Below are 23,425 nucleotides of genomic sequence, written 5' to 3'. Positions count from 1 at the left end.
AAACAACTTTTAAACACAAAATATATTATTATCCAGAGCTTTTGGCAAAACCAGGCTTTAGTACAGAAATACATGCACGTGTTAACTCTGGGTGTTACGTATGTGAGCAACAGCCCCACAGGAGTTACTCCTTCCCCAGAAGACAAACACACTTCCTTACCTTCGGCCATTTGGGATTCAGAAGCCGTGCTTTGATTGCATCATCCAGGGCCTTGTCATACTGCTGGATTTTCATGTAGGCTGCCGAGCGGTTGCTGTAGAGGATGCAGTTCTGGGGGTCGACCCCCAAGGCCTCGTTGTAGAGCACGATTGCGGTGTGGAAATCGCCGTCATGGCAAGCCTGGTTGCTCTGGCGAACTTTCTCAACAAATTCAGCTTTGCTCAACATGGGACTGCCAGGACTTTTTCTTCCAAGAGATTTGGATCCAAAGAAAGAAATCTGGGAGGGGCAAAGGGAGAAATTATATGTTAGTGTTAAGAAATGCTACTCCAAAAATGGAAAGAAAAAAAAAATCGAACTATTTACAAACTGCACAGCAGAAATTAAAGCCACAAGCATCACTGCAGAACAAATTATGAATTCAGAATCAGATTCTTAAAAAAAGTACATTGTTTATCTACTGATATCCCTTTCTGAGGGTACAAAAGTAACAGAAAAAAGTCTTACAAAACACATCATTCCCTACGAAGGATGTCACAGGAGCAGCTGTAGTCTATTTATGTATGCTGCATTCCACACACAAGTGTTTTCCTCCTCAGCCACACTATTTGATTCTAGTGCACTAAGCATAGTTGCCAGGTAAAGAAGTTTCTCTGAGCAGGTGGCAGGTGTGAACACGAAGATGAAGCTGGTACATCTGAAGTTTGATATGCAGATTACACAGAAGCACATGTATGCTAGACAGTGGAAGAATATATTAATCCTCTTCAAACCAAAGAACTTGCACTGGTACGTCTGCTCACAAACCTCCACATCCAGCTACCTGCAGCTGCAAATTGTTCATAAAGGGAAGGGAAGGATGAGTCTTTGGAACCAGGTATACTCACAGAAATTAGTGGGACATAAAATTTATTTTAGCAACAGAACAGCCATTGTTGGCAGAGCCACCTTCCCAGACTGACAACCTCAGGCAATACAAAATAACAAAGAAAATTTGTTTGCCTTCTAATTATAAATATTATTATTTAAAGTGAGCTCTAGAAAGTCCTAGTCCCATTGATTCCGGTACACCCTTTCTCCTCATTTAACCTTCTACATTCCACATTTTCCTCAGCCAGTCCTTTGCAGTCGGTAACTGTTTCTGTCATGCAAACCCTACTCTCTCCCAAGGACCCTCAAGAATTCAGCAAGAACATCTCTGTCCAACTCTGATCACAAGGCAGTTGTGAATTGTGCAGTAATCATTTTTGCCAACAGGCAACACAATACGTATAGTAACATACAAAGTACTGGGAAATATTCATTAAAGGTTTAGACTACTATAGTTAAGATTGGTGTCATCTAGTTTTAGCCCTGCAGACTGAAAAAAGGTTAAGAATATCACATATTGTTACCACAACAACTGTGGGGATTAAATATATTACCAGAGCCAGCTGAGGCATATTTATAAAGGTGGAAAGGGAAGCAAGCTGCAAACTGACATCCTGTCTCAAGCATCAATTTGTCAACAGACTTTTATTTTTTTTTCTTCCCTAAGTCAAATAACAGCAGAAAAGCATCAAGTTAGAAACTACCGATTTCTTGTTTTTCTCATTATTATACTCATTCTTTTCTGACAGGTGTTTGTCCAAACTTCTTCTAAACTTCTCTACTGAAGGAGACTCCGTGTTTTACTCAGGCAATCTCCTTGCACTGCTTCAGGATTTTCATAATCAAAATATGTGTCCTAACAAGAACCCCAAATCTCCTTTGTACCAGTAGATGTACTGTTTCTTGTCCTGCCTACGGCAGACTTAACCAAACACTTTGTTCGTTTCATCTGTGTAGTTGCTTTTTATATTCTTGCTAATACAAGCTAGTATGTAACTTTTATTATTATTATCACTACAATATTATTATCATTATGAACAACATTATAAAAAGCAAATTTCTGCATCCTCAAAAATCCCTACCATGCGCAGTACATCTTTAAATGCACCAGATACTTCTTTGCTACTTCAATCAAGTTTACAAACAGCAACTTCGTATATTCCCAACCACCAGCAGGAAAACGGCTGTACTTTGAGCAACCACAGAAATGTTTGAGATGAACATCTTGCTTTGTCCAAGCACTGCAAAAACTGCTCACACATTTGTGAGCATCTGACCATAAACTTCATCCCGTGGACAGTTTGCTGCAACCTCAGGACCTGCAAGAACTCAATGTGAAGATCCAGCAGCTACTACATGGACAGGTGTTCAAACACAAAGATGAGGAAGCCCTGAGAAAGAGAATTTGTCACGAGGGGGGCTGGAGGTACTGCAGGAAGTGGGGCTGGTGAGTACCCAGGTGCCAGGGGCAGCACTTTCCCCTCGTGTTTTTAAAGGTAGCTGCCTCTCCCTGGTCACTGACATGCATCAGGGACAATGACAAAGACCAAGCACTGTATAGTTCCCACCCTTTTATCACATTCAGAGTGAATGACTGCAGGTTCCACAAGCAGTACCACAACTAGTCATGAACTCAAGTTATTTAGAAGATAGGTACTTCAGGAAATAGATTCCTTACCAGTTGCAGTAACTGCCCCCAGCAGGAAGCTTGGCCTGGCGAGAAGGCACAGCCACACCACCCTGGAGAGCTCAGGGCTGTGGCAGGAGGGGAACCTCACCCTCACCACGGGACTGTGCTCTCAGCCCACCAGCACTGCTTGCCCAGGACCAGCCTGCCCAGGCCAACCAAGAGCCACCGAGCCCTTGGCAGCAGAGCCTCTGTGAGGACACAACTTCAAGGAGCACCAGTGAGACAAGTCCAACAACAGCTGTCTTTTCTGGCAGTTTATTATGCACAAACAAATGAACACACAAACTTGTTAATGGTGCTTCCAGAATCATACTGTGAGTCTGTAACAAGGAGGAGAATCCAAGAGCAGACATCTTCTCAGTCCAAGTGAAATGGTTTCTGCCCCTAATATACTGTGACACTAAATAATCTCATGAAGAAAAAGGAAACTAGTTTAATGGAAACTATGATGGTAATTTGTGGAATATGCCATTATTTAATTCCTGCGATCATAAGAGCTACGTAAGGCAGTAAAACATCATTAGGTAAAAGAAAAAACCACAGAACAGTAAAACTGAGTCACTCTGGCACTCAAACCACAAATAAAAAAAGACTATGATGATGGTACCAACACACAAAAAGTACTCATTAAAAAGTCATCCCTGCTTTCCAGTTAGCACTGCTCTTCTGCTACTATAGTGGAAGGTAATGGCAATGCACAAACTTGGGCTGCCTAACATTTTGTAGTAGAAGGTGGTCTCCTGTACTAAACCAATGCTAAAGAAGTTTCTTAGAGCAGCAGAACAAAAAAGGTTCTAAAGAAGTGCAGAAGAGGATCTAGCACAGAAAGTCTGAGTTAGGAGCTCATGTATTTCTGAAGAAGAAAGATGGCACAAGTTTCTCAGCATTACTCCTCCAAACCAGCATTAGGCAGCAGAAACCAGCTCCTACTACTGAGGCCACATCAGACAGAAGGTCCCACAATATCTGCTTCAGATGAGACTCAGTAATTAATTCGCTTCACTGGTGAAAAAGCCTCCTCTGGCAGAAGGTGCTCAGGATTCAACCCTACTGGCCAGGAGAGGGGAGGGTTAAACACCTACAATTTTCTTTGGTCTTTCTCTTTTCAAGAAGAAACAAACTCCCAATCCCACAAAGCAAACGGGAATTTGAATACACATCAAAACCTAGGTTACAAGAACTTCTATCTTCCCGGATCAAGCTTGCTAAACTTAAGTTGTCTCTACAGAACATTCACCAAATAAAAGCAGTGCCCACACACACTGAAAGATGTGACTGTCTGAAGAGCACATTGCTATCCAGAAAGACATGGGGAGCAGATTCCCAGTGAGTTCCAGTAAGATGAGTGAGAAGAGATAACAGCAAATCCAGACTCTGCTCCAAGACAAGAAGGTCGAGGGAAAACAATGTGGTTCAGCACAGTGAAGAGAACGCTTTATCAAAGAACCAATTTTACAACTCAGCTTGTTCATTTGTACACAATCCCTCTCATTTAATGCTAAATAACCAAATAAATATGCCTTATATAGATGATGTCTTGGGTGGCAAGTCCATAATTAAGACATCTTTTTAAAAAAGCTCTTTATAATTTAAAAAAAAATACTTCAGGTGTCATATGTAGCATTTTTATATCTTAAATTATCTAAATAGCTCAAGATACTTAAGGAAGCATCAGAAAGAGGAAAAAAGTAGAGGTAAGGAGAAAAACAGGCATTCCAAGTGGATTCTGAAAAAAAGTGACAGTAACTTATGCTAAATACAGGTTTCCAAAATCAGCTTAAACCTGTAACTGAGCTTCCATTTCTATGACAATATCTCTACATCATCTTGTATTTTAGTCTGTAAAATGGTTTTATGTTTTTCAGTCCGTATACTGGGGTATTATTGTTTTCCTGTAACAGAAACTGGCTTCAACAAGAGCCCAAGAACAAATCAAGCACAAAAAGTCTATCCCTGTAACCTCCCTGCTCCCAGTAGCCAACACTTCAGCCAGGCTGTACCACACTCCCGAACAGACATGAAACCTTGCCAAGCCACATGCAACCTTCCCCCAGTCAGAGCAGAATTTTAACAGAAATAGTGTGGGAAGAGAAGGAAAACTGAAGGATTAAGCCACCATAGGATGTGCACAACAGCTGCCCAGGCTGACAGGCTTTTCTAAGCTGGCTTTTGTCTTCACAAGTTGTTACCAAGTGCTGCTTGGGAGCACATCTTCACAGATGCGAGAAAACGTTTCCTCAAATCGCAGCAACACAATACATACACCCCCAGAGGTGGGACATCAGCAAACTGGGCAGTGACCCAGGCTATCCCCTGACAAACCGGCAGGGAAAGGAGACACAGGGCAGAACAGCCCCTGGGGACACGGCTCTGTCAGCGGAATAGTGGCTGCGACTGCCTGTGCGATTTGGAGCCTCCACGAAAACAAACCCTGGGCCACCACCCAGCACCCTTTAGCACTGCTACAGGCACCTTCTCCACATCAGGAGCAGTATGAAGGAAACCCTACAAACTTCTGCTGCTTCTGCCATTTTTGATGTCCTGCGGGTTTAACCTTCAGCACCGACTCTGTGCAGTTGTCAGGGCATCACATCTCACAGCTCCTGCAGCCTAAAGCACTCCCACCAGTGCCAGTAAATACCATCCTGGCAGACCAGGCTTCAATTTCCTCTGATAAATCTACATTATAGGGGAAATAAAACTCCAGGTTAGAGTTTCACAAAGTATGAGGTAACACAGAAGTCAAATTTCCAAATTTAAAAAAAAAAAAAAACACACCAAATTCTATATGGAACTTTTAGATTTTCACAGAAAATCATACATCATAAAAAAGCTATAACTTGTCTAAAAGCATAAATAAATCAAAAGGAACAAACGACTTGAAAAGAAAACCATAACTTACAGCACTATTCTATTAAAACCCCCCCACATTTTAGTAAATTTCTTAATGGAATATATGTCTAAACTTCTGGAGCATATTGTTCTGCAAATATTTTACTACTTTGATTTTGCATTGCAATTGGAGACAAAAATAGTTTAAGTACGAACTTATCAACAGGAAGGAAACAGATTTTTCTTATAGAAAAAGGGGTTTTTTTAAATTTTTTTTAAAAATGAGAAGCAATTGTGAGCTTCCAGCACTGAGCTTGAAGAGATCTATCACTAACGTAAAAGAGAGAGCTAGTATAAGCTAAAGGGAGCTCAAAATACTCAATTTACTTATTATTAATAATAATTAATTGCAAACTACCGATGAGAAAACAGAACTTTCCCTCTGGCCTGTCAGTGAGTCACAGGAAGACAGAGCCAGAAAGGAGGGAGTGATGAATCAAGAGTGCAGCAAAAGCCAGGCCTGAACAGGAACCTCCCTCGAGGAACACCTGTTAGGGCAGCAGGGCTATTGCTCCCTGGGTTTTGCTGTCTGCAACAAACCATTCCACTGCTGCAGTCCAGCTGTTGTCTCTGAAGGGACATGTGCCACCAGGAGTGCTGGTCCACCAGCAAAAGGGCAATCCCAGAACCCACTGATATGCAGGTAACAGGTACCTTACCTACAACCTCTCATTACAAAGCTCCAGCTCAAGTATGGACCCGCCCAGTTGTCATGGAGGCAACTGGTATCCAGGCAGGGAGGAAAGGACTCACAGTGGACAAGAAAGAGGTTTTCCGCTTCAGTCAAGAGGGGGATAATGGGATACAGGAAAGCAGCCACAAAAGAAGACTTGATCCATTTCCAGCAGAAATCCACACACAGACTGCTGCTGCTGCAGTGGATTCCAGCTCTTGAAAACTGAGATTTGGATAGTACAGAGTACATACAAGTAACAATAATCATTAATGATAATTATCACTAATAAGAATCAGTAGTCTTATACATTAGTAGGACCTAGAACCTCCAAGAACATGTGACTGTGTGTTTAGACCAGAAAACACCCCCCTCCCAAAAAGGGAACCCTACTGCTGATGAAAATCTTTTAACATTCAAGGTATACCCACTCATTGACTCATCAATAAACTCTTTTCAAAGAGGCTATAAAGGGTTCCATTAGCACCTGAAGAGTTCTTATTCCGCCACAGAAGAAAGCACAGGAGGGATGATATTATCTAGGATTATGAAAACCTCCAAGAAAAATGAAAGACATCCAAGAATAAACACAAACAGCTTCAGGAAAAGATGAGGAAGGACAATAAGGTATAGGCACCCAGCTGTTTCAACTCTCTGTTCACTGGGGACAACCAGGGGCATCCCTATGGCTGCAACATCAAACTACAGGAGTGTGGGCTGCTGACTGGGATAACACCTCTCACCCTTGATGGCCAGTCTGTGTTCCAGTGCATGGGCAGAGCCACATTCATGACATTTGCTGTCATCCAAGATGCACTCATTGAATCCAATCGCCAGATTCCAAGCTCTGTCAGTAACAAAGCTCCTACAACCGAGTTCATGACAACTTTCCCCGCGGCCGGCGTGCCCAGCGGAGGCACAGCCAGCCTGAGAACGTTTGTGTCTGTGCCACTGCAGCGGGGTCTGGAGCTCTGCAGCGCCGCGAAGTACACCTGACACATTTACCGTCAAACTTCGGAGATTTTAACGAGATAAGTTTCGGGTTTGCTTACCGGGGCGCCCGGAGCGAGCACAATGCCCGCGCCGACACCCGAGCTCCCAGCCCGCGCGGGTCCCGCTCCAGCGTTCGGGGGCAGGCCCGGCCCCTCCGCACCGCGGCAGGACCCGCCGGGACCCCCGCCCGCCGCGCTCCGCCGGGCCCGGGGCTCCCAAGAAAGCGGGGCCGCGAACGGCCCCCCAGGGAGCCCGTGGCGGAGGGAGCCGAGCGCTCGGCCTGGCGGCCCCGGAGCCCCGCCGGGGAGCTGCTCCGCCGCCGTCCGGCCCCTCACGGCGCCTCGAGCCGCCGGGCCTGCGCCCCCTCCGGATTCCCGCTCCGTGCCGGGACAGCCGCCCGCCCGCCCGCGCCCCGCAACTTCCCTCCGCCGCCCGCGTCCGGCCCGGCCCGGCGGCTCCTTCCCGCCTTCCCGGCCGCTCCAGCGCCGCCCGTCCGGCGTCAACTCACCCGGGCAGGCTCCGCGTCCCGCTCCCGCCGAGTCCGGCCCCCCGCCACGGCCCCCGGCGGGGGCGGCGGCGCCTGTTGCTCCATCGCGCTCCTCCTCCTCCTCCTCCTCCGGGGGCCGATCCCGCTCCGGCCCCCGGCGCCACGTTCGGGGCCCGGCTCAGAGGGACCGGCACTGCCCCGGCCCCGCCCCGGGGCTGGGCTCGGCTCCGGCCGGACCCCGGGCACCCCCGCCCGAGGGCGCCGGACGTCCTGCGGCTGCAGCCCCGGCTCGTCCCGCCGGGGCGGCCCCGGGCCCGGGGCAGCTGCTCAGCCGCGCCTCTGCCGGGCTCCGGCGGGGCGGGGGGCGAGCCCGGCCGCAGGGGCCGCACGGCAGAGCAGCGGTCGGGTCCGCCGCGGGTGGGCCCCGTCCTCACGGAGGATACAGCTCTGTCTGCCCAAAGGCAGCGGCGGCCTGAGCCCGAGGGTAAGCAGGGCTCCACATCGCACCGCAGGCGGTGACACTGGTCACTCGCGACACCACTCTGGCCGCGCACAGCGAGGCTCAGCACCTTTGTTAGCTCAAACCTTCCAAATCCTGTGACCCCTTGTGCCCCTTGAAGTGAAAAGGGAAATGGATTATGCTGAAGACTCTTGTGCTGTGAATAAAGAAATTTGTTGTCTAAGTGCAAATCAGCTGCCACTTTACCATAGTGAAATTTAGTGACACTTCCCAAACTTTAGAAAGCTTTCTGCAGTAAATGAACACGTGGCCAGCAGCCCAAAGGTTTGTCATCAAATTAGGGAGATCAAAATTAAGACATCATTAGAAAGTAGGTCTTAGTCGGGACCAGAGGAAAGGATCCAAGCAAAGCAGTTACAGATTATCTAACAACTGTGCGATGTAAAAAAAGATGGAGGAATAAATCACAGGTGTCTTCTATTTCAATATAAAAACCAATTGCTGTTAATTTACAGTGTAAGTAGGAGCTAGGGAATTATCTTCTCATTGGCAATGATGCAGGTCTTTTAAAGTCATTGGTAACCAAAGCCCATTGGCTTTTGCAGTACACCAGGACACAAACCTAGGCCAAACACATCACATCCTTTATGATCCTTTCATCTAGCAAATGGCAGCTGAGTGTTCCCTTCTACTTCAGATGAGCCACAGGAAGCACCAGAATTCCCCAAGGATGTGCCAGTCTGCCATGGGTGTCCACCAGAAAGGGCACATCCTCAAGGACAGACATGCCTTTCTCTTTTCTAGCACCTTGGTGTATCTGCAGTGCATTGGAACTAGTGGTGCTGTTTCCATCCAGATGCCCATGGATGTTCTCCATCTGACTCATTAAGAATGACATCAGTGTATAAGAACTGGCATTTTATCATTAGCAATGGTTAATATCAAATACATTGAAACACACAAGACCTCTGCAATGGGCACATATGGGAAAACCTGAATCATGGATGTCATATTCCTACCTGACATGGGTTTATTCCATAACCCATTATGTTTTTTCTTTCCAAATGAACTTACAGTAGATGCCTTTAACTAGAAGGTGCATATTTGAGAACAGAGTTACTAAACTTCTCTCAGCCAATAATAAAATTAATATCCTTTAGTAAAAGCTACACAATTGAAAATTTTCACTTAGGCAAGCAAACTAAAAACTGTTTCTCTCTCATTTTAATTCCTGGTTCTTCCCTGGCAGGAACTTATACATCTTCCTTTCATCACTTGTTATCATATTTCCTCTTACTCGTCCCTCCTCTGGGAAATAAACATAGTACACACATGTTAGAAACACCATGCAGATGGTAACTCTTGCTTTAGAAGCCAATCAGCCCCTTCCCAGAGCAGGATGCTGCGAGTCTGCCCAGCCCAGCATGGGAGCTTTACCTGAAGCCCAGAGCACCTCAAGCTCCATGGGTAGTTTTACATCCCAACTGAATAGTCTAAGTGTCCTCAGAAGTCTGTGGGCAGCATTGTGTCAGGTAATGCCATGCCTCAGGCAGAAGCTCAACAAACCTAGTATTCCTTTCTCATCTGTGAGGACCAAGCATTATTTCCATGCCTAACCTAGAAACTGGAAGAGAAGAAACAAAGAATACAGATGAGGATGAAGCTAGCCTAAAAATGGTTAATAACTCAGTTCAGGAGGTTATTTTGGTATTTTCCTTGAGTCAGACAGCTGGATAGACCAGAACATGACTATTTGTGCAGAGTATCATGCATGCACAGCAGTCACTTCAGTCTTACAAAGTAATTTTTATTTCAAAATTGCATCTTCAACAATGTTGAAGCATGTCATTCCATTATTAAATTTTTATTAAAAAAAAGTCTGCTTTCCATACAAAAAGCTGTCATTTGCAAAAGTCACTTTCTCTTCTTTTTCACCTCATTTTCTGAGACGATGTAGAAGGAGCAGTTCGCTTAGAAGGGCCAGATTCTTCCTCATTTTCACGGTGACGCTTTCTCATTGTGGTTGGCTAAAAGAAAGATACAGCAGGATGGCTACAGAAACCAAGCAAGACAGAGCCTGACTGTTCTGCTTGCTCCAGAATTACAGGTGCTGGCAGTGTCTCCTTTCTGTGACCAAAAAAGCAGCGTGACTAGTCCATGTTTCTCTACCAAGATCCATCTAATTATATTTGAGCCTTCTCATATAAGACATTGCTCCCAGCTTGAAACAGCTACTGTTTACAATTCACCTAATTAGCATCTGGTAATGAATGGCACAATGCCATCCTAAATTTGCACTAACATGAGAATTTTTCCTTGAATACTAAACATTAGTGACTTGTATCCATTAAAAAAAAAAAAAAGTTCAAAAATTTTATTCTAAATATATGGTTAATTCTTTAAAGCCTAGGAGACTGTTTCTATACATTGAAACAAGTGTTGACAAAGCACGGAAGTCCATTGCTGCTCCTCAGGAAGCAGAGATAACCAGCAGGCTGCCACATACTGCCCAAGGGCACGTTTCTTTCAAGTCTCAAAATTAACTGATTTTCTTATTACGAGTTACTTCAAAATCTAATTTCTCTGCGCATCAAATATTAATCTTCAAATATCTGTTACACATACCATTTTTGATGTTTGTGGTGGATCCATATTGGTACGTGTCTGAGCAAGTAGCTGTCGAAATGTACTCTTCATATCCTCATCCTGGGGAAAAAACAGTAGCTAAGTGGTAGATAGAATATTTAAGGGAAAAGCAAAGATTGGGAAACTCCAAGAGAAGCAAATGGGACACTCACTGCTAGAGACAATTAGAAATAACAATCATTGAGCTCCTAAGGATTTCAGCTGTTTTAACTAAGTTTCTTGGGGGAAGGCAGGGGAGGGGGTCGTTTTTCTAAGCAATGGAGTCTTGCAGTATATCCTTTTTTGTTTAACTATGTTCTTAAGCGCTACAAAAAGGCTTTGTTGTGAACATCCATTTTATTTTATACAGCATTTTGACTTGTTTTTCTTTTCCAGCATCACTTGATTTGACTGTGGGTACCTTTGAGTTAATGGGTAAGGTAAGATAAATATTTTTCCATTTATTTAACAAACACCTGAGTGTTTTCTTTAGCATGCAACCAAACTAAGTCCTACTCATAAGACCTCAGTGAAGTTTTCAGAGGCAGAAACAGCAATTATTTACATGCCTTTGAGAAACGTTTTCTTAAATACCTGTTTTATTAAATACAGGTAGGACATTTCCACTGAGTAGTACTTAGGTTTAAGCAGCTCACTAAGTTTTAAAGCTGTAGATTCAAGCAAAGAACGGAGTGAACAGCACATGTATTGAAAACACTACTTTGAAAGCACTACTGGTTTAAACAAATCTGTAGAAATTAAATATTGTTTGGAGAACACGCTACTTTTAATATCTGAAAAATTCCCTAGTGTACCCAAAATCATCAGAGGGCTATCAGGCATTAGCTGGTCGCATGGAGAGTGTGGTTTTTCGTGCTGACTTGTAAAGTCAATACTTCCAGACAACACAAGAGGGAGAGAGGAGCCAGTAACTCCTCACTACTCTCAGTAACAGGACTCAGGAGCTCTTTTGGTGGTAGTAATCAACGTGTGTGATATCTAGAACTGAGCATGCTGGATGTTGGCCTTCCAAGCAGGCAGTGTACAATCACCTATGAACATCTGATACTCTTAGTAACAGCCCCTGAAGGGAAACAGTTCAAAGAACAGCAGCTGTGTGCTAGCTGACACCTGGATTTGTGGCTATTATGATTTCTCAAACTTTTTGCCCTGACTTCGAAATTAAATTTAACAGTAAGAGGTGTCCCTAAATGGAATATATAACCAAGTTAATAACAACTTGGGTTTAAATACTGAAATGTCTCAAATTCTTAGTCTAAATCACTTATCTATTTCCCCTTCCCCATTATGCATACCAGCAACTCTTAAAATAAGTGTAGCATGGTTTCTAAATAACATTTTCTGCTCAGAATTATAATTTAAATGTAAGAATGTATATCTGATTAACTCACTGTAGAAGTTACACACAAAACTACAGTAGTAAAAGCCAGGAATGCCAAGAAAACTTTTCTGATGCACAGCAGCATAATTAAGTCAAGTTAATCACTTAAAAAGAGTCATCCATATGCAATTTTTGTCTCGGGACACTGTCAGCTCTTAAGCACTGAGGGATATTCCGTTTCTTCCACCTCGTTTCTTATGTTCTTCACCAAAGCATGTAAACCACCCTGTTCACAGGGGGGGACAGGAATAGCAGTGTGCTCGGCATGAGTAAGTAGAGCCTGTTGTGTGGCTCAGGGGTAGGCTGGGTGACTTTTTTCAGCCTCCTCAAGCAAGAATATCCAGGAAAGCTCGTTAAGTCCAGTGGTCACCTCTGGAGTGCCAAAATTAAGGAAAGACCACCCAAAGACTACCCCTCACAAAAGCTAGACTGTGACAGGAGGCAGGGAAACCATCAGTTCCTACTCAGAGGGTACCCAAACCAGCGACATTTATTCACATTCAGCAGAGTAAGAACACAGTAGTACTGGACACCTGCCAGAAATAAACTCTGCACTGCCTGCCCACACAAACAAGCTGAGGAAGTGGGACTTCGTTACAATGCTCAAAGGAAGAAGTCCATCCTTATCAGACCACAGTCAGACTTGGTCTCTAAAAAAATACATCTTGATCTTCAGATGTGAAAGAGTTCTGGGAACAGGTGTCTCAGAAAGGATGCAGTAGCTGCTGATTGTATTGAAAGAAGGAATTCAGCAGACTACTCCATGCTACTTTTGCAGTCTTTCCACAGGGACTAATTCTTTGAAAGCACAGACCAGCTACAGGTGCAGAATGGGCTTAATTTTCTGTGAAAATATCCAGTCTTAAAACCAGCAGAGTCTGTACAACCAGCTGGCAGAGAGGCAGTGCATGCCCATGGGAGGCACCAAATGACAGCTGTTCTCCTGCTGACTCCTGTCAGAGACAACCTATGGACAGGCAGGCTTAAGCTCTGACTTAAGATCACAGTTGTTATTGCCAAGAAGCCAAAGAACTGAAGCTCTCCTTGCCCATCACTGTACCCCTCCTGTGGCATTCTCCCCAGAAGCAGGGTCAGGCACACATCACACCTCTGGTGAACAGTGGTCAGGGCTCCCCAGCTTCCGTGTGGAAGCAAATTACACTGCATCAACAAAACTTCACAATGTTCAGGCTGCTGAACTGCCTTTGAGTTCACATCAACAAATTATCCCCCCAGCAACCCAGCTTTGCTGTATTTCAGTTAAAACTCAATTCCTACCTGAAGCCAAGGATGCTTTAAGGCTTCCTCTGTGGTAAGACGTCTGCTTGGATCCACTACTAACAGCTTCTTCACAAGATCCAGAGCTAGAACAATTAAGAGATCTGGTTGACATAGGATCAATACATTCATTACCTGAAATATGCCTACAAAAAGCTATGTGCAAGAATGTGTCTGATACCCCTTCAGAACAATGCCCAAAAATACAGGCTGGGCAGATCACTTTTCTTTTTTCTATGCACAGGGAGGGCTGCAGACTGCAACCATCTTTCCTTCACATGCACATGACACAACACTTTTCAATATATCAAAATTACCAGTAGATATACTGAGCATGTTCACAATTTATGTTCTGAGCATGCATAGGAGACTGAGCACTTTCCTAAAAGCTTCAGTATTACTGTGGAAAAGCAAAGACAGCTTAATTTAATTTCCTGGTTTACTGTGTCTTGGAAAGCAGATTGTCCATCTGGGAAGGTGAGAAAGAAGAGACAGACACATGTATGCTCAACATAAGCTCAAACTTTCATTTTCTTAGGAAGCTGCTTACTAGACACATTGAAAATACGACATTTATGTCATATTTTATTATTCCAAGTCTCCCATAAGGGAATTTCGGCAAGATTTACTTTTCATTGTATCTGATTATTCTAAATACATACCGGTAGGACTACGTACAACCTTAACATAATTTCTGTTCTCATACATGTCTGACTTATTTTTGAATAAGCTGCAAATTATTCAGGAAGGAGTTATACTTGGTAAGTTTATTAGGCAAAGAATGACAGCATCATTTATTAGAAACTTCTCTGCACATACAAAGGAGTATCCAAGGCAAATACTACAATTATTTTGTGCATATAAAATGTCCTGAAAAAAATAAAAGCATGCAAACAGTAGCTATCATTGCAGTTTACTATGCAGAAACTCCATTTCGCAGACTACTTAGCTTGTAGTGGGCCAAACATAATAGCTGATTCCACAAATGTGACTGACACTTTCAGCTGGAAGTCTAGCACCATGAAATGACTCTCTTGGAACATTTGTCTTTTGGAGTTCTAGTTCATATTCCTTAAATTCCTGGCATTTTTGGCTCAACACTTGAAGAATCTTTAGGTAAGGCAAAGTCTGTAGACCAGCTTGATAAAGTCAGAACAAAAAGTGGAAAGAGGAAAAACAGACATATGTGCCCACAAACTCTATACTTCTGTGGTTAATTACATTAAATATTACTAAGAAATCTCTTCAATGGAAATGTATCTCCTCTTTCTAATGCTTTAACTACAAACTTTAAAAAAAATTAAGACACTACTTTAAAAACTAAACATATTAACATGCAATTTGCCATACAGCTGGAAAGGAAGATAAGGGAAAACACAAACTACAAGAAAGGAGGTTGATATTCTGCTACCCCCTGTGCTGGAGTCATACCCATGTCTGACACATGCTTCCATTCTCTTGCAATGAACCTGTATTCTCCACGAGTGATTTGATCTTCCAGAGAGAGTTTACTATTTTGCTCACTGAATGGTGGATATCCACACAAGCTACATAAAAGAAAACAAGTTAAATAACACAGATTTCGTCACAGCAAATGAAACACTGAAATCACACATTTTAAAGCACCTCCTATCACAGTGATTTTACACATGTGAAGTTTTAAATACACTTTCACTTCCTAATATAGATACTGAAGTTGCCATGTCTCAAGCCACATATGTCAAAGACTGCCCAGTGAAGGTACATCTACACAGTATCTTACCATACAAAAAGAATAACTCCTAAACTCCAGCAGTCCACAGCTCGGCTGTATCCAGCAGTCCCAAGTGAATTTAGAACCTCAGGAGCAAGATACATGGGGGTACCACATAATGTTTTCATAAGAGAAGCTTCTCCAAGAATCTTGGATTGTCCAAAATCTGTAATCTTGTATTTAAAAACGGTAACACCACATTACATATTAGGATGGACTGTACTAGAACACATCACATTGTCCTCATAAATCAGGAAGTAACATCAAGTTTCTTCCTTCCAAGCCAGCTCCAGTACATGACTATGAACAAAAGTTACCCAAACTTCTGTGAGTTTTAAGTGAGAATGGGAGAGGAGGAAGAGAGAGAAATATATGACAGAGGATCACACTTTTACACTAGCAAAAAGTACTCTCAAATTTAGATGTAAATGGACAACCAGAGAATAAAGGTATTGTAGCTTATGAGAAGAGATGACTTAAAAAATAAGCACTTTACCATGCAAAGCTATTCAGTGCTTTCTCTGTGGAAAAAAAAAAAACCAACACAAAAGAAAACCAAAACCCTCCCCTCCCCATAAAAGAACAAAAACACCAAAAAAAGCCCTGTCACATACAACTTGTGGGAATGCTGCCTGTAATTCAAGAATTACATTTTATTGGGAGGAAAAAAAAAAAAAGCATTGACATTTGAAGTTAGTTATGCAGTGTATGGGTTGAAATACCCACAAAAGTAAAAATAAAATTATGAAAAAAAAAAAAACCCTCGATGTTTTAAGTTATTTCACAGTTTGTATGACTACTTCCATAATATCTTTTTGGATATGTTTAACAAAATATCAAGAAGAATGAGAAGGAATATCCCCAAATTTCTCCATTAACACGAAATGTAAGTTTTCTTACCTTTATAAGACATGTTTCTTCAGAAGACGAAAGTAGGACATTTTCTGGCTTTAGATCTCGGTGTATAATTCCATTGTCATGAAGATACTGGATATATACAGATAGACAATTAAGGGAACACAGACTGTTAACCTGTTTTAAAATGTAAGCTTTCCAATTTTTCCCATGGCAATGGCAGGATAACAGAAATAGCTGTGTAAGAGGCATTTAAAGCTCCCCAGCTTATGACTCTCCCTTAAAAAAAACCAAAACAAAAAACCCCAAAGAAACAAACACCTTAGAAATCATTATGCTCCAAATGACAAATCTCACTGCAAGCTCAGTGTGCAGACCTGCCCTGGTGTTACATACTTCCCATTCTCTGGGAAGTTACACTTCTTCATCTCAGTAAAAGCACAGAACTAAGGAAGACCCAAGTTCTGTGTTGCCTTTGTAGGAATTCTGGTTTTCCATTTCTCTCTCGTTAAACCAAATTGTTAAGAATGCTGTCCTGATTGCTTGAATGGGTTTCAGAAATGACAAGTGACAGAAAAATTCATCTTACCGACATTCATATGCATAACCATATTTTTTTTCTTGGTAGAATTCACCATTATGTACCTTTACTGCCAGCAGCATCTGATAAAAATACAACTTGCAGGTAGATTCTTTCATCTTGATTGGCCTTGACACTCTGTCATACAATTCTCCTCCTTCCATCCTAAAACAAATGCAGGTAAGAAGTCAACACATGACTTCCAAAAGAGTCCTCTCATTAGACAGGACTAAGACCAAAACATTTGTCTACAGAGACAGAGTATGTTTCTGAAAACGAGCGAGCAACATCCTAAACACAGCACCTGCACTGCTGAGTTTGGGTCAGTCTCCTAAGTCCTCACTGGGACTTGTTACATGATTTTTGATCAGTCACCTCTTACGAGCTCCAAAATCAAAAAAGTAGCAGCCATCCATAACAGCAGCACAGCAAACAATATCCAGGCACCAAGTGCCTACAAAGCTTAGAAGGATGACTCTTCTCCTGGTTATCCTAGCTCCTAATTTTAGAGAGGTTTCAGAGAACAGTGGAGGCCAGCAAAATAAAAAAAAAAATAAAACAAACACACCCCCCACAGTTCAGAACTACACACATTCTTTGTAGTTATGAAAAACATTTCATTTTATGTATGTACTTTCAAACAATTTACTTACAGTTCCAAAACAATGTAGTAATCCTCTGCTTCAAAAAAGTTTTTGATCTTGATTAAGCAAGGCTAACAGAAAAGGGAACACAAATAGAGACACACAAAAAAGTAGAATAATTTGTAAAAATTAATCCTAAAGTTCCTACTTCAGTATTTCAACCATGTCACTTTAACACTTAACACAAGTGGCTAGCAAGCACCCCAGACTTTGGTAAACACAATCCTTATTTTTCCAGTTGTGAGTTACCATCCCCTCAACATTTTGTGTATTTTACGTGCAGAGAAAAGAGGGGATACAAATTCTGCCAGTCAAAACTAATCTTTATATTTGGTTATCTCATGGCATTTACAAAAACATGCATCGAGGAAAGATTCCTACAACAGTGGTTCAGGTTGAAATTTCTCCTGTGAAGTTTCTTCTCAAATTTACATCTCATTTATACAAACTTTTAAAATCTCAAATCTGCAAAGAGACAATATAATTAAAAGAGGAAAAAAGACCCATTCAGTAATTTACAAGAAAAAGCATATGCCTCCTTTAACACATTCTTAAACAGATAAAATTGATCTTTAGTTACCACACTAAGGTCAGTGAACTACACAAGTACATACAGTAGGAAGCAGCAAGGAATAAAAATGTACAGAAACACTCACGTGATCTATTTTCTTCAGAATTTCAATTTCTGTATCGATATTAAAAGCTGGGTTCTGTTAAAATAATCAAGTATATTGGGTAAGACAGTGCTGTTCTGAAATAAGACACATCAGAAATTAAAGACAGTACCAGAAAAGCCATCATGCCCCTTGCTACTCTAAGTGATCATAACATACAATCTTTTTCCATAAACTGATCAGGTGCCTTCAGTGAATTAAATAAACAATCTGCTGTCACTATCAGGAGCAAGATATTGCTCCACACATGTCATTTCACTGCGGGTTAGAAATCCCCAACTAATTTCCAAATGACAAAAACGGAAAAATACTGTCATGTATATACCTGTATTGTCCTTTAAACCAAGCCCCACAAGACTCCACACCACCCTCTGTATACACCCCACTACTAGTCCTAAATTATGAACCCAACAGAACGTGGTCAAAGAATGAAAGTAACCATTTCCTACAGAATTCCGTAGATGCTACAAGATCAAAAGGCATTTAAATTAAATTTCCTACATTAAGTGAGAAAATCCTCTTTAGTTGAAGATGGCCAGGGAGTCAGAGAAGTCAGCAAATATTCCAGGGCCACTGCAAGACGGCCAAGACAGACGGACGGACAGACAAACAGAAACACTCACTGCCTCTCTCGGGCCGCTCGCCGCAAACTTGCGCTTATTGATGATCTTCACTGCGACTTTGTTACAAGTGCTCTTCTCAAAGGCCAGTTTGACTTCTCCGCAGGCACCACTAACACGAGAGCACAGCTATGTCAGTGCTTACAAATACTCGTCAAAGATCTGTGTAACAAGTACAGACAAATGAAAGCATTGTATTACACACAGTCTGGAGCTGCTGCTTTCTAGCTTTCTAAAATATGCCTCTTTCAGGAAGCGTTCAGCAGTTAGGAAGTCTGTTTAAATAGCAAGTGTTGTCAAGGGCCACTCATTCAGAACTGCAGGAGTAAATATGCAAAGCGACAGGTCTGTTGGCACCAAGGGTAGGGGCAAATATGACAGACAGGCTCTGTCAGCATTTCCCTCACCCAAAAGCATTTAGGGGAAGAGAACCTAGGAAGGGTTCTCTCAACATCAGATTGCACAAATCTGAAGAACAGATACGACAGCACTTGTGTTTTTACTAAATAGCAATTACATTGCAGAAAGAAATTCTTGTATTTCCCACTCGGATTTGTCTCTGCTCAACCGTTCACCTCCAAATTCTTCACTGACCAACTGTCTCCAAAAGAGAAAAAAATAGCCTCCTCTTAAAATAGCCTCTCTCTCCTTTTTCCTGGACAGTTCTTTCCCCTTCTGCCTGAAGGCCTCAACAGTGATGCTGTAGAAATCTGTATTCCGAGATAAAGCTCTTCCTTCTACTTCCAGTAACCGAGTAAATTAATATACAAACTTTAAAAACTTTCTAAGAATTTACAAACTTTATTATCTTCTACAAAACAAAACAAAAACTGGTTTTCACCACTGATGGCAGGTTACAAACCCCAAGGCAATTACGGGGATGAAGCCAAAATTCCTGTTTAAAGTTGTTGCAAAGAACAGGTTTACTGAGGTGTTAGCATTAATTTTTCTTCTTTTTTCTTCTAAAACAGCAGCTCAATTAGAACTGGTAACAATTGCAGAACAAGGCACTGACAATGGTAACAAAGTCAAACCTTAATACTGAGGGAAAAAGGATGCTTACCTTCCCAAAGTCTTTGAAATGATATATTTCTCTCTCAGTTCTCTAGGAAACGTCATCTGATCATCCACCGTAAGATCAGAAAATACAAACACTGGGAAGACAAGTGGAAATCATTTTTCTGTTATTAATTTTAAAATTTTGTTGTAAGAAACAAAGCTATTTTCCCGAGCTTTTATAGTCAACAACATGACTGAAAAAATGCCTGCTTGAGGAAAAACTAAACATATGCTATAAATTACATCAGCTATGGGGTAGCAACGTGATCTTATTACTGAAAAATTACATTTTGGTATTACATTCATAACAATCCTTAACCAATTACCACCACACTTAGATAAAATGGGCAAAAATTTCAATGTCCCAGCAGGGATCAAAAAGAATTAACAATCAAGAAGACAGCATCTTAGTGGAAAAGCAAAGACAAAGAAACAAATGCCCAGGTCTGCTAATTTTTAAGATGATTTTCTATTTGTTATGCAGCATCCCGTTAGGTATCTGGGGGGATTTTGAACTTCTCTTCAATAGTCTGTCTCCCCTGTTCCCACCATCACATGCATAGCTACTGAAGCCCAAAAGCATTTTTAAAATAGGAAAGCAACTACAGAAGTTTGTACTCTAGTAAGGTGGTATCTGATGCAGATTCCTCTCAGCTTTCTTTTTTAGTTTTTTTCTAGGGTTGATGTGGATATGGGTAATTTTTATGCAAGTACTAAAACATCTATTCATAGCTGTGTTTTAACAGTCCTCATGAAGCAGCTCAGCTCCCAAGAAACACACTCAAATCAACACAGAAACAACCTCCTGGTCAACATGTGAAGAACCTACTTAAGTAAAAGTACATTTTACCCTTATTGGTCTGTAGAGACAGTGCGATTTCAGCGTTGTGAATCAGTGGAAGCCTCTTCCCTTTTCCAACAAGCTCTTTATTCACAAATGTTCCATTTGCACTATGGTCTTCAATGTAGGCAACATAGGAATTTTTTGGACCCATTTCCTCAAAGAGAAAGAAAATAATAAAGATGAAAGTAAAGAAGAAATGACTTCACAGTAAAGACATGACAGACTAGAAATTTACTATTGTTGGCTCAAGAAATGAGACTACTGAGGTTATTTCATAAACCAGGTGAGTGGGGCATTGCCAAGAGTAGTGTTAAAGGAGTCAACACTGAAGATGCTTTGATATCTTTAGGATTTCTGCTCCCAAGTCACTTGTTGAATTATGCCAAGACAGAGAGACAGTTAACCTTTTCAGCACTTACCCTGAAAATTCGGAAGTGCTTCTTGCTATAGTTTTCGTAGAAGCCAGTCTCATACAGTCCTAGCTTAGAAAAACTGTAATCACAGCTTTTGTCTCTCCCAAACCAGTATTCCTCATTCACACAGTCTGGAAAGGAGGGGAAGGTACAGCAGAGAGAGAACACAACATTGCAGGAAGTTAATAACTATGGCACTATAGAATGATGCCAGATGGTAGAGCAGGATACCAGAGACAAGGTTCTTCCCCTACAATCAAGTTTATTTGTCTTAATTCAGACAAAGCAGTATTGACAGCTTGGGAAATTCCTTAATAATTTTACCCTCTTTATGCTCTTAATAATTTTGCCCTCCTTAGCAGTAGTAGTTTTCAGTTCACCTTCAGCATAGACTCATAGACCCATATGATAATAAAGTAAGTTATAAAATGGAAAAATGAAGCATGTAACAACAAACATGAACACCCTATAATTTCTCTAAGTCTAGGGAATCTGTGTATCGAAATACTCAATATAAACACTGGGATGTATAGAACAAAACATTATTGCAAAAGTTGCATACCTAAATTTGCTTGTACTTAATTTAAAAATGAGAAGACACTGCTCTCTAGCAAGATGCTCAGAACTTTTCTGAGGTCCTACAAACAAACCAAGAGGTTTGTTACAGTATGCACATACCACAGTTGCTGAAACCTTTTGCAAGTGCAAAGAGTCGACCCCACGGCTGAGGATCCAGCTCTTCAGGTTCCTCAGGGATGGACGGAAGCTCCTGAGTCGGAACGGTGTCCAAAGAACTGAGGGTCCCAGAACTTGAGGAAGACTGACTAGTACTCTGTGACCCACTGGAAGAGGAACTCTGTGACGACTGGCCACCTTGAGTCTGCTGCACTTCACTTTCAGTCTCTCGGGACATGTTGGCTTCAAAGAGGATGTTAAAAATAACTGTTACTACAGCAAAGTAAAAGTGGCAAGCATTCACACTCAAGTCCATTCGCAGGCTTCAAAGTAAAACTTCCAACCAAAGAGTGCATGTGTGGGTTATACGTAAATCCCCAGGAATTTTGCAAACCAGGATGGTTTTCTTTCTAAAAGGGAATGTGGGGCGGCCTCTGCTGGTTCTAAAACAGAAACAACCCTTATTCCCAGATTGCTCCCGAGGACTTCAGGGCTCGCACTGGGTCACACAGGCAGGGGCTGCGCTACGACAGAGCATGCCCGCATGGAGCAGGGATCACGGCCGGTCCCAAACACAAAGGGAAAAATAAGAACTATGATGTATATAAGAAAATGACGTGCATTTTCTTGAAGGCGCCCAACAGATTTGCCACACCTACACACAATGAAAGTACAAAAGCTTGACAGACACCCACCACAGCCCCCGGCAGCTGCTGGCGGCAAGAAACGGCAATCGCCTCCCTGCCCCGTTACAGCTCGGGAATTATCAGCGCGTCTTTCCTCCCTCCCCACTTAACAAACGCTCCACCAGCCAGCCCAGCCCTACAGTCGGCGTCCTCAAACACATCCGCGTTCACCGGGGCTGCTGGAACGTCCATGAGCCTTCCAGCCTCTGGGATCGCTGGCACTCATCCCTCTGCTTCCTTTCTCGGCTCACCATCTGTGTTACTGGGGTTTTAGCTGGTTGCCATACCGTTCGACGTATAACGCAGGCTAATTTAAATCTCCTTATCGATTTGCTACATTTCATTACGAGCCAAAAAACCCACAACAGCTCCTAAGTTACTTCCCACGTCCCATTTTCTACACGTGCTCACAGACACAGGCGAGGCCCTCGGGCTCGGACCGCGGCCCTTTGCAGCGGTGCTGGCGCGGCCACCCGCGGAGGGAGCAGAACCATGGAATCCTTTGGGTTGGAAAAGACAGAGGCCATCGACTCCAAGCGCTCATCCCCAGCACCGCCAGGGCCACCACTGACCCCGTCCCCAGGTGCCACATCCACACGGCTGTTAAAAGCCCTCCAGGGATGGTGACTTCACCCGTGCCCTGGGCAGCCTGTGCCAAGGCTGGGCAGCCCTTCCCACAAGGGAATTTTCCCTCATATCGAACCTCCACCTCCTTCTGAACAGCTCCCGGACGCTCGGACGGCGGAGCCGGGCCGGCGCGGACGGGACCCCGGGGCGGCACCGCCGAGCTCCCGTTCACTCAGCGCCCGGCCCGGCCCGGCCCGCCCTGCCGTGCCCTGCCCGCCCGAGCACCGCGGCCCCGGGACCCAGCGGCGCCGCGCGACCTTCCCAGGAGAACCAGCGAGGAGCGAGCAGGGAGCGGCCCGCGGCGGAAGAGGAGGGCAGGGGAGGGGAGAGCAGGTCAGGGCAGGGCAAGGCAAGAGCGGAGCGCGGGGCCGGACGGCCGGAGCGGGCCCCGAACTCACGGCTCACGGGGTTCGCGCCGCTCGCGCCAGTGCCGCGGTACGCGCGCGCCCCGGGCGGAGCCAATAA

At 43.1% G+C, this 23,425-nt stretch overlaps 2 protein-coding genes across 7 annotated transcripts in view; both read right to left on the bottom strand.

Annotated features, from left to right (window-relative positions):
* The window catches only part of TTC28 (tetratricopeptide repeat domain 28), a 122,262-nt gene extending 114,392 nt beyond the window's left edge, over nt 1-7,870 (bottom strand). The window contains exons 1-2 of one of the 2 annotated variants that reach the window (XM_027714165.2): nt 7,787-7,870; nt 161-439 (exon numbers count right to left, since the gene is read on the bottom strand). In XM_027714165.2, coding sequence (XP_027569966.2) covers nt 161-439; nt 7,787-7,870 — 363 coding nt within the window. The remainder of the gene's footprint in view (nt 1-160; nt 440-7,786) is intronic. The other variant, XM_027714166.2, reaches the window with a different exon arrangement.
* Nucleotides 7,871-10,011: 2,141 nt separating this feature from the next.
* On the bottom strand, nt 10,012-23,374 carry CHEK2 (checkpoint kinase 2). 5 transcript variants are annotated; one of them, XM_027714099.2, is made up of 15 exons: nt 23,359-23,374; nt 21,651-21,890; nt 20,979-21,103; nt 20,566-20,713; nt 19,720-19,810; nt 18,660-18,768; nt 18,019-18,072; nt 17,372-17,433; nt 16,784-16,883; nt 16,184-16,270; nt 15,293-15,456; nt 14,962-15,077; nt 13,531-13,616; nt 10,851-10,931; nt 10,012-10,252 (listed from the first exon to the last, which is right to left on the bottom strand). In XM_027714099.2, the coding sequence occupies exons 2-15, from the start codon at nt 21,883-21,885 to the stop codon at nt 10,157-10,159; spliced, it is 1,554 nt and encodes a 517-aa protein (XP_027569900.1). In that variant the 5' UTR covers nt 21,886-21,890; nt 23,359-23,374; the 3' UTR covers nt 10,012-10,156. The 5 variants fall into 5 exon arrangements, with proteins under 5 accessions (XP_027569900.1, XP_027569896.1, XP_027569897.1 ...); XM_027714095.2 differs by lacking the exon at nt 23,359-23,374 and adding an exon at nt 22,745-23,313; XM_027714096.2 differs by lacking the exon at nt 23,359-23,374 and having other exon boundaries at nt 21,651-23,312.
* Nucleotides 23,375-23,425: the final 51 nt, after the last annotated feature.

This window comes from Pipra filicauda, unplaced genomic scaffold (assembly GCF_003945595.2).
Source record: "Pipra filicauda isolate LSUMZ 115617 unplaced genomic scaffold, ASM394559v2 scaffold33_size4404698_pilon, whole genome shotgun sequence".
In the NCBI taxonomy this organism is placed as follows: Eukaryota; Metazoa; Chordata; class Aves; order Passeriformes; family Pipridae; genus Pipra; species Pipra filicauda.
The sequence above is the reverse complement of the archived record's forward strand: the minus strand, read 5'-3'. Positions and strand labels throughout refer to the sequence as shown.

What these genes read in the sequence shown, in the direction of transcription:
- CHEK2 (XM_027714095.2), bottom strand. Translation starts at nt 22,925, where the DNA reads ATGTGGCACCTGGGGACGGGGTCAGTGGTGGCCCTGGCGGTGCTGGGG. An exon ending in AGCACTTCCGAATTTTCAGG is followed by an intron (nt 20,714 to 20,978) that starts GTAAGTGCTGAA and finishes TTTCTCTTTGAG; the next exon opens with GAAATGGGTCCAAAAAATTC. An exon ending in GGAGTTATTCTTTTTGTATG is followed by an intron (nt 15,078 to 15,292) that starts GTAAGATACTGT and finishes TCTTTTATGTAG; the next exon opens with CTTGTGTGGATATCCACCAT.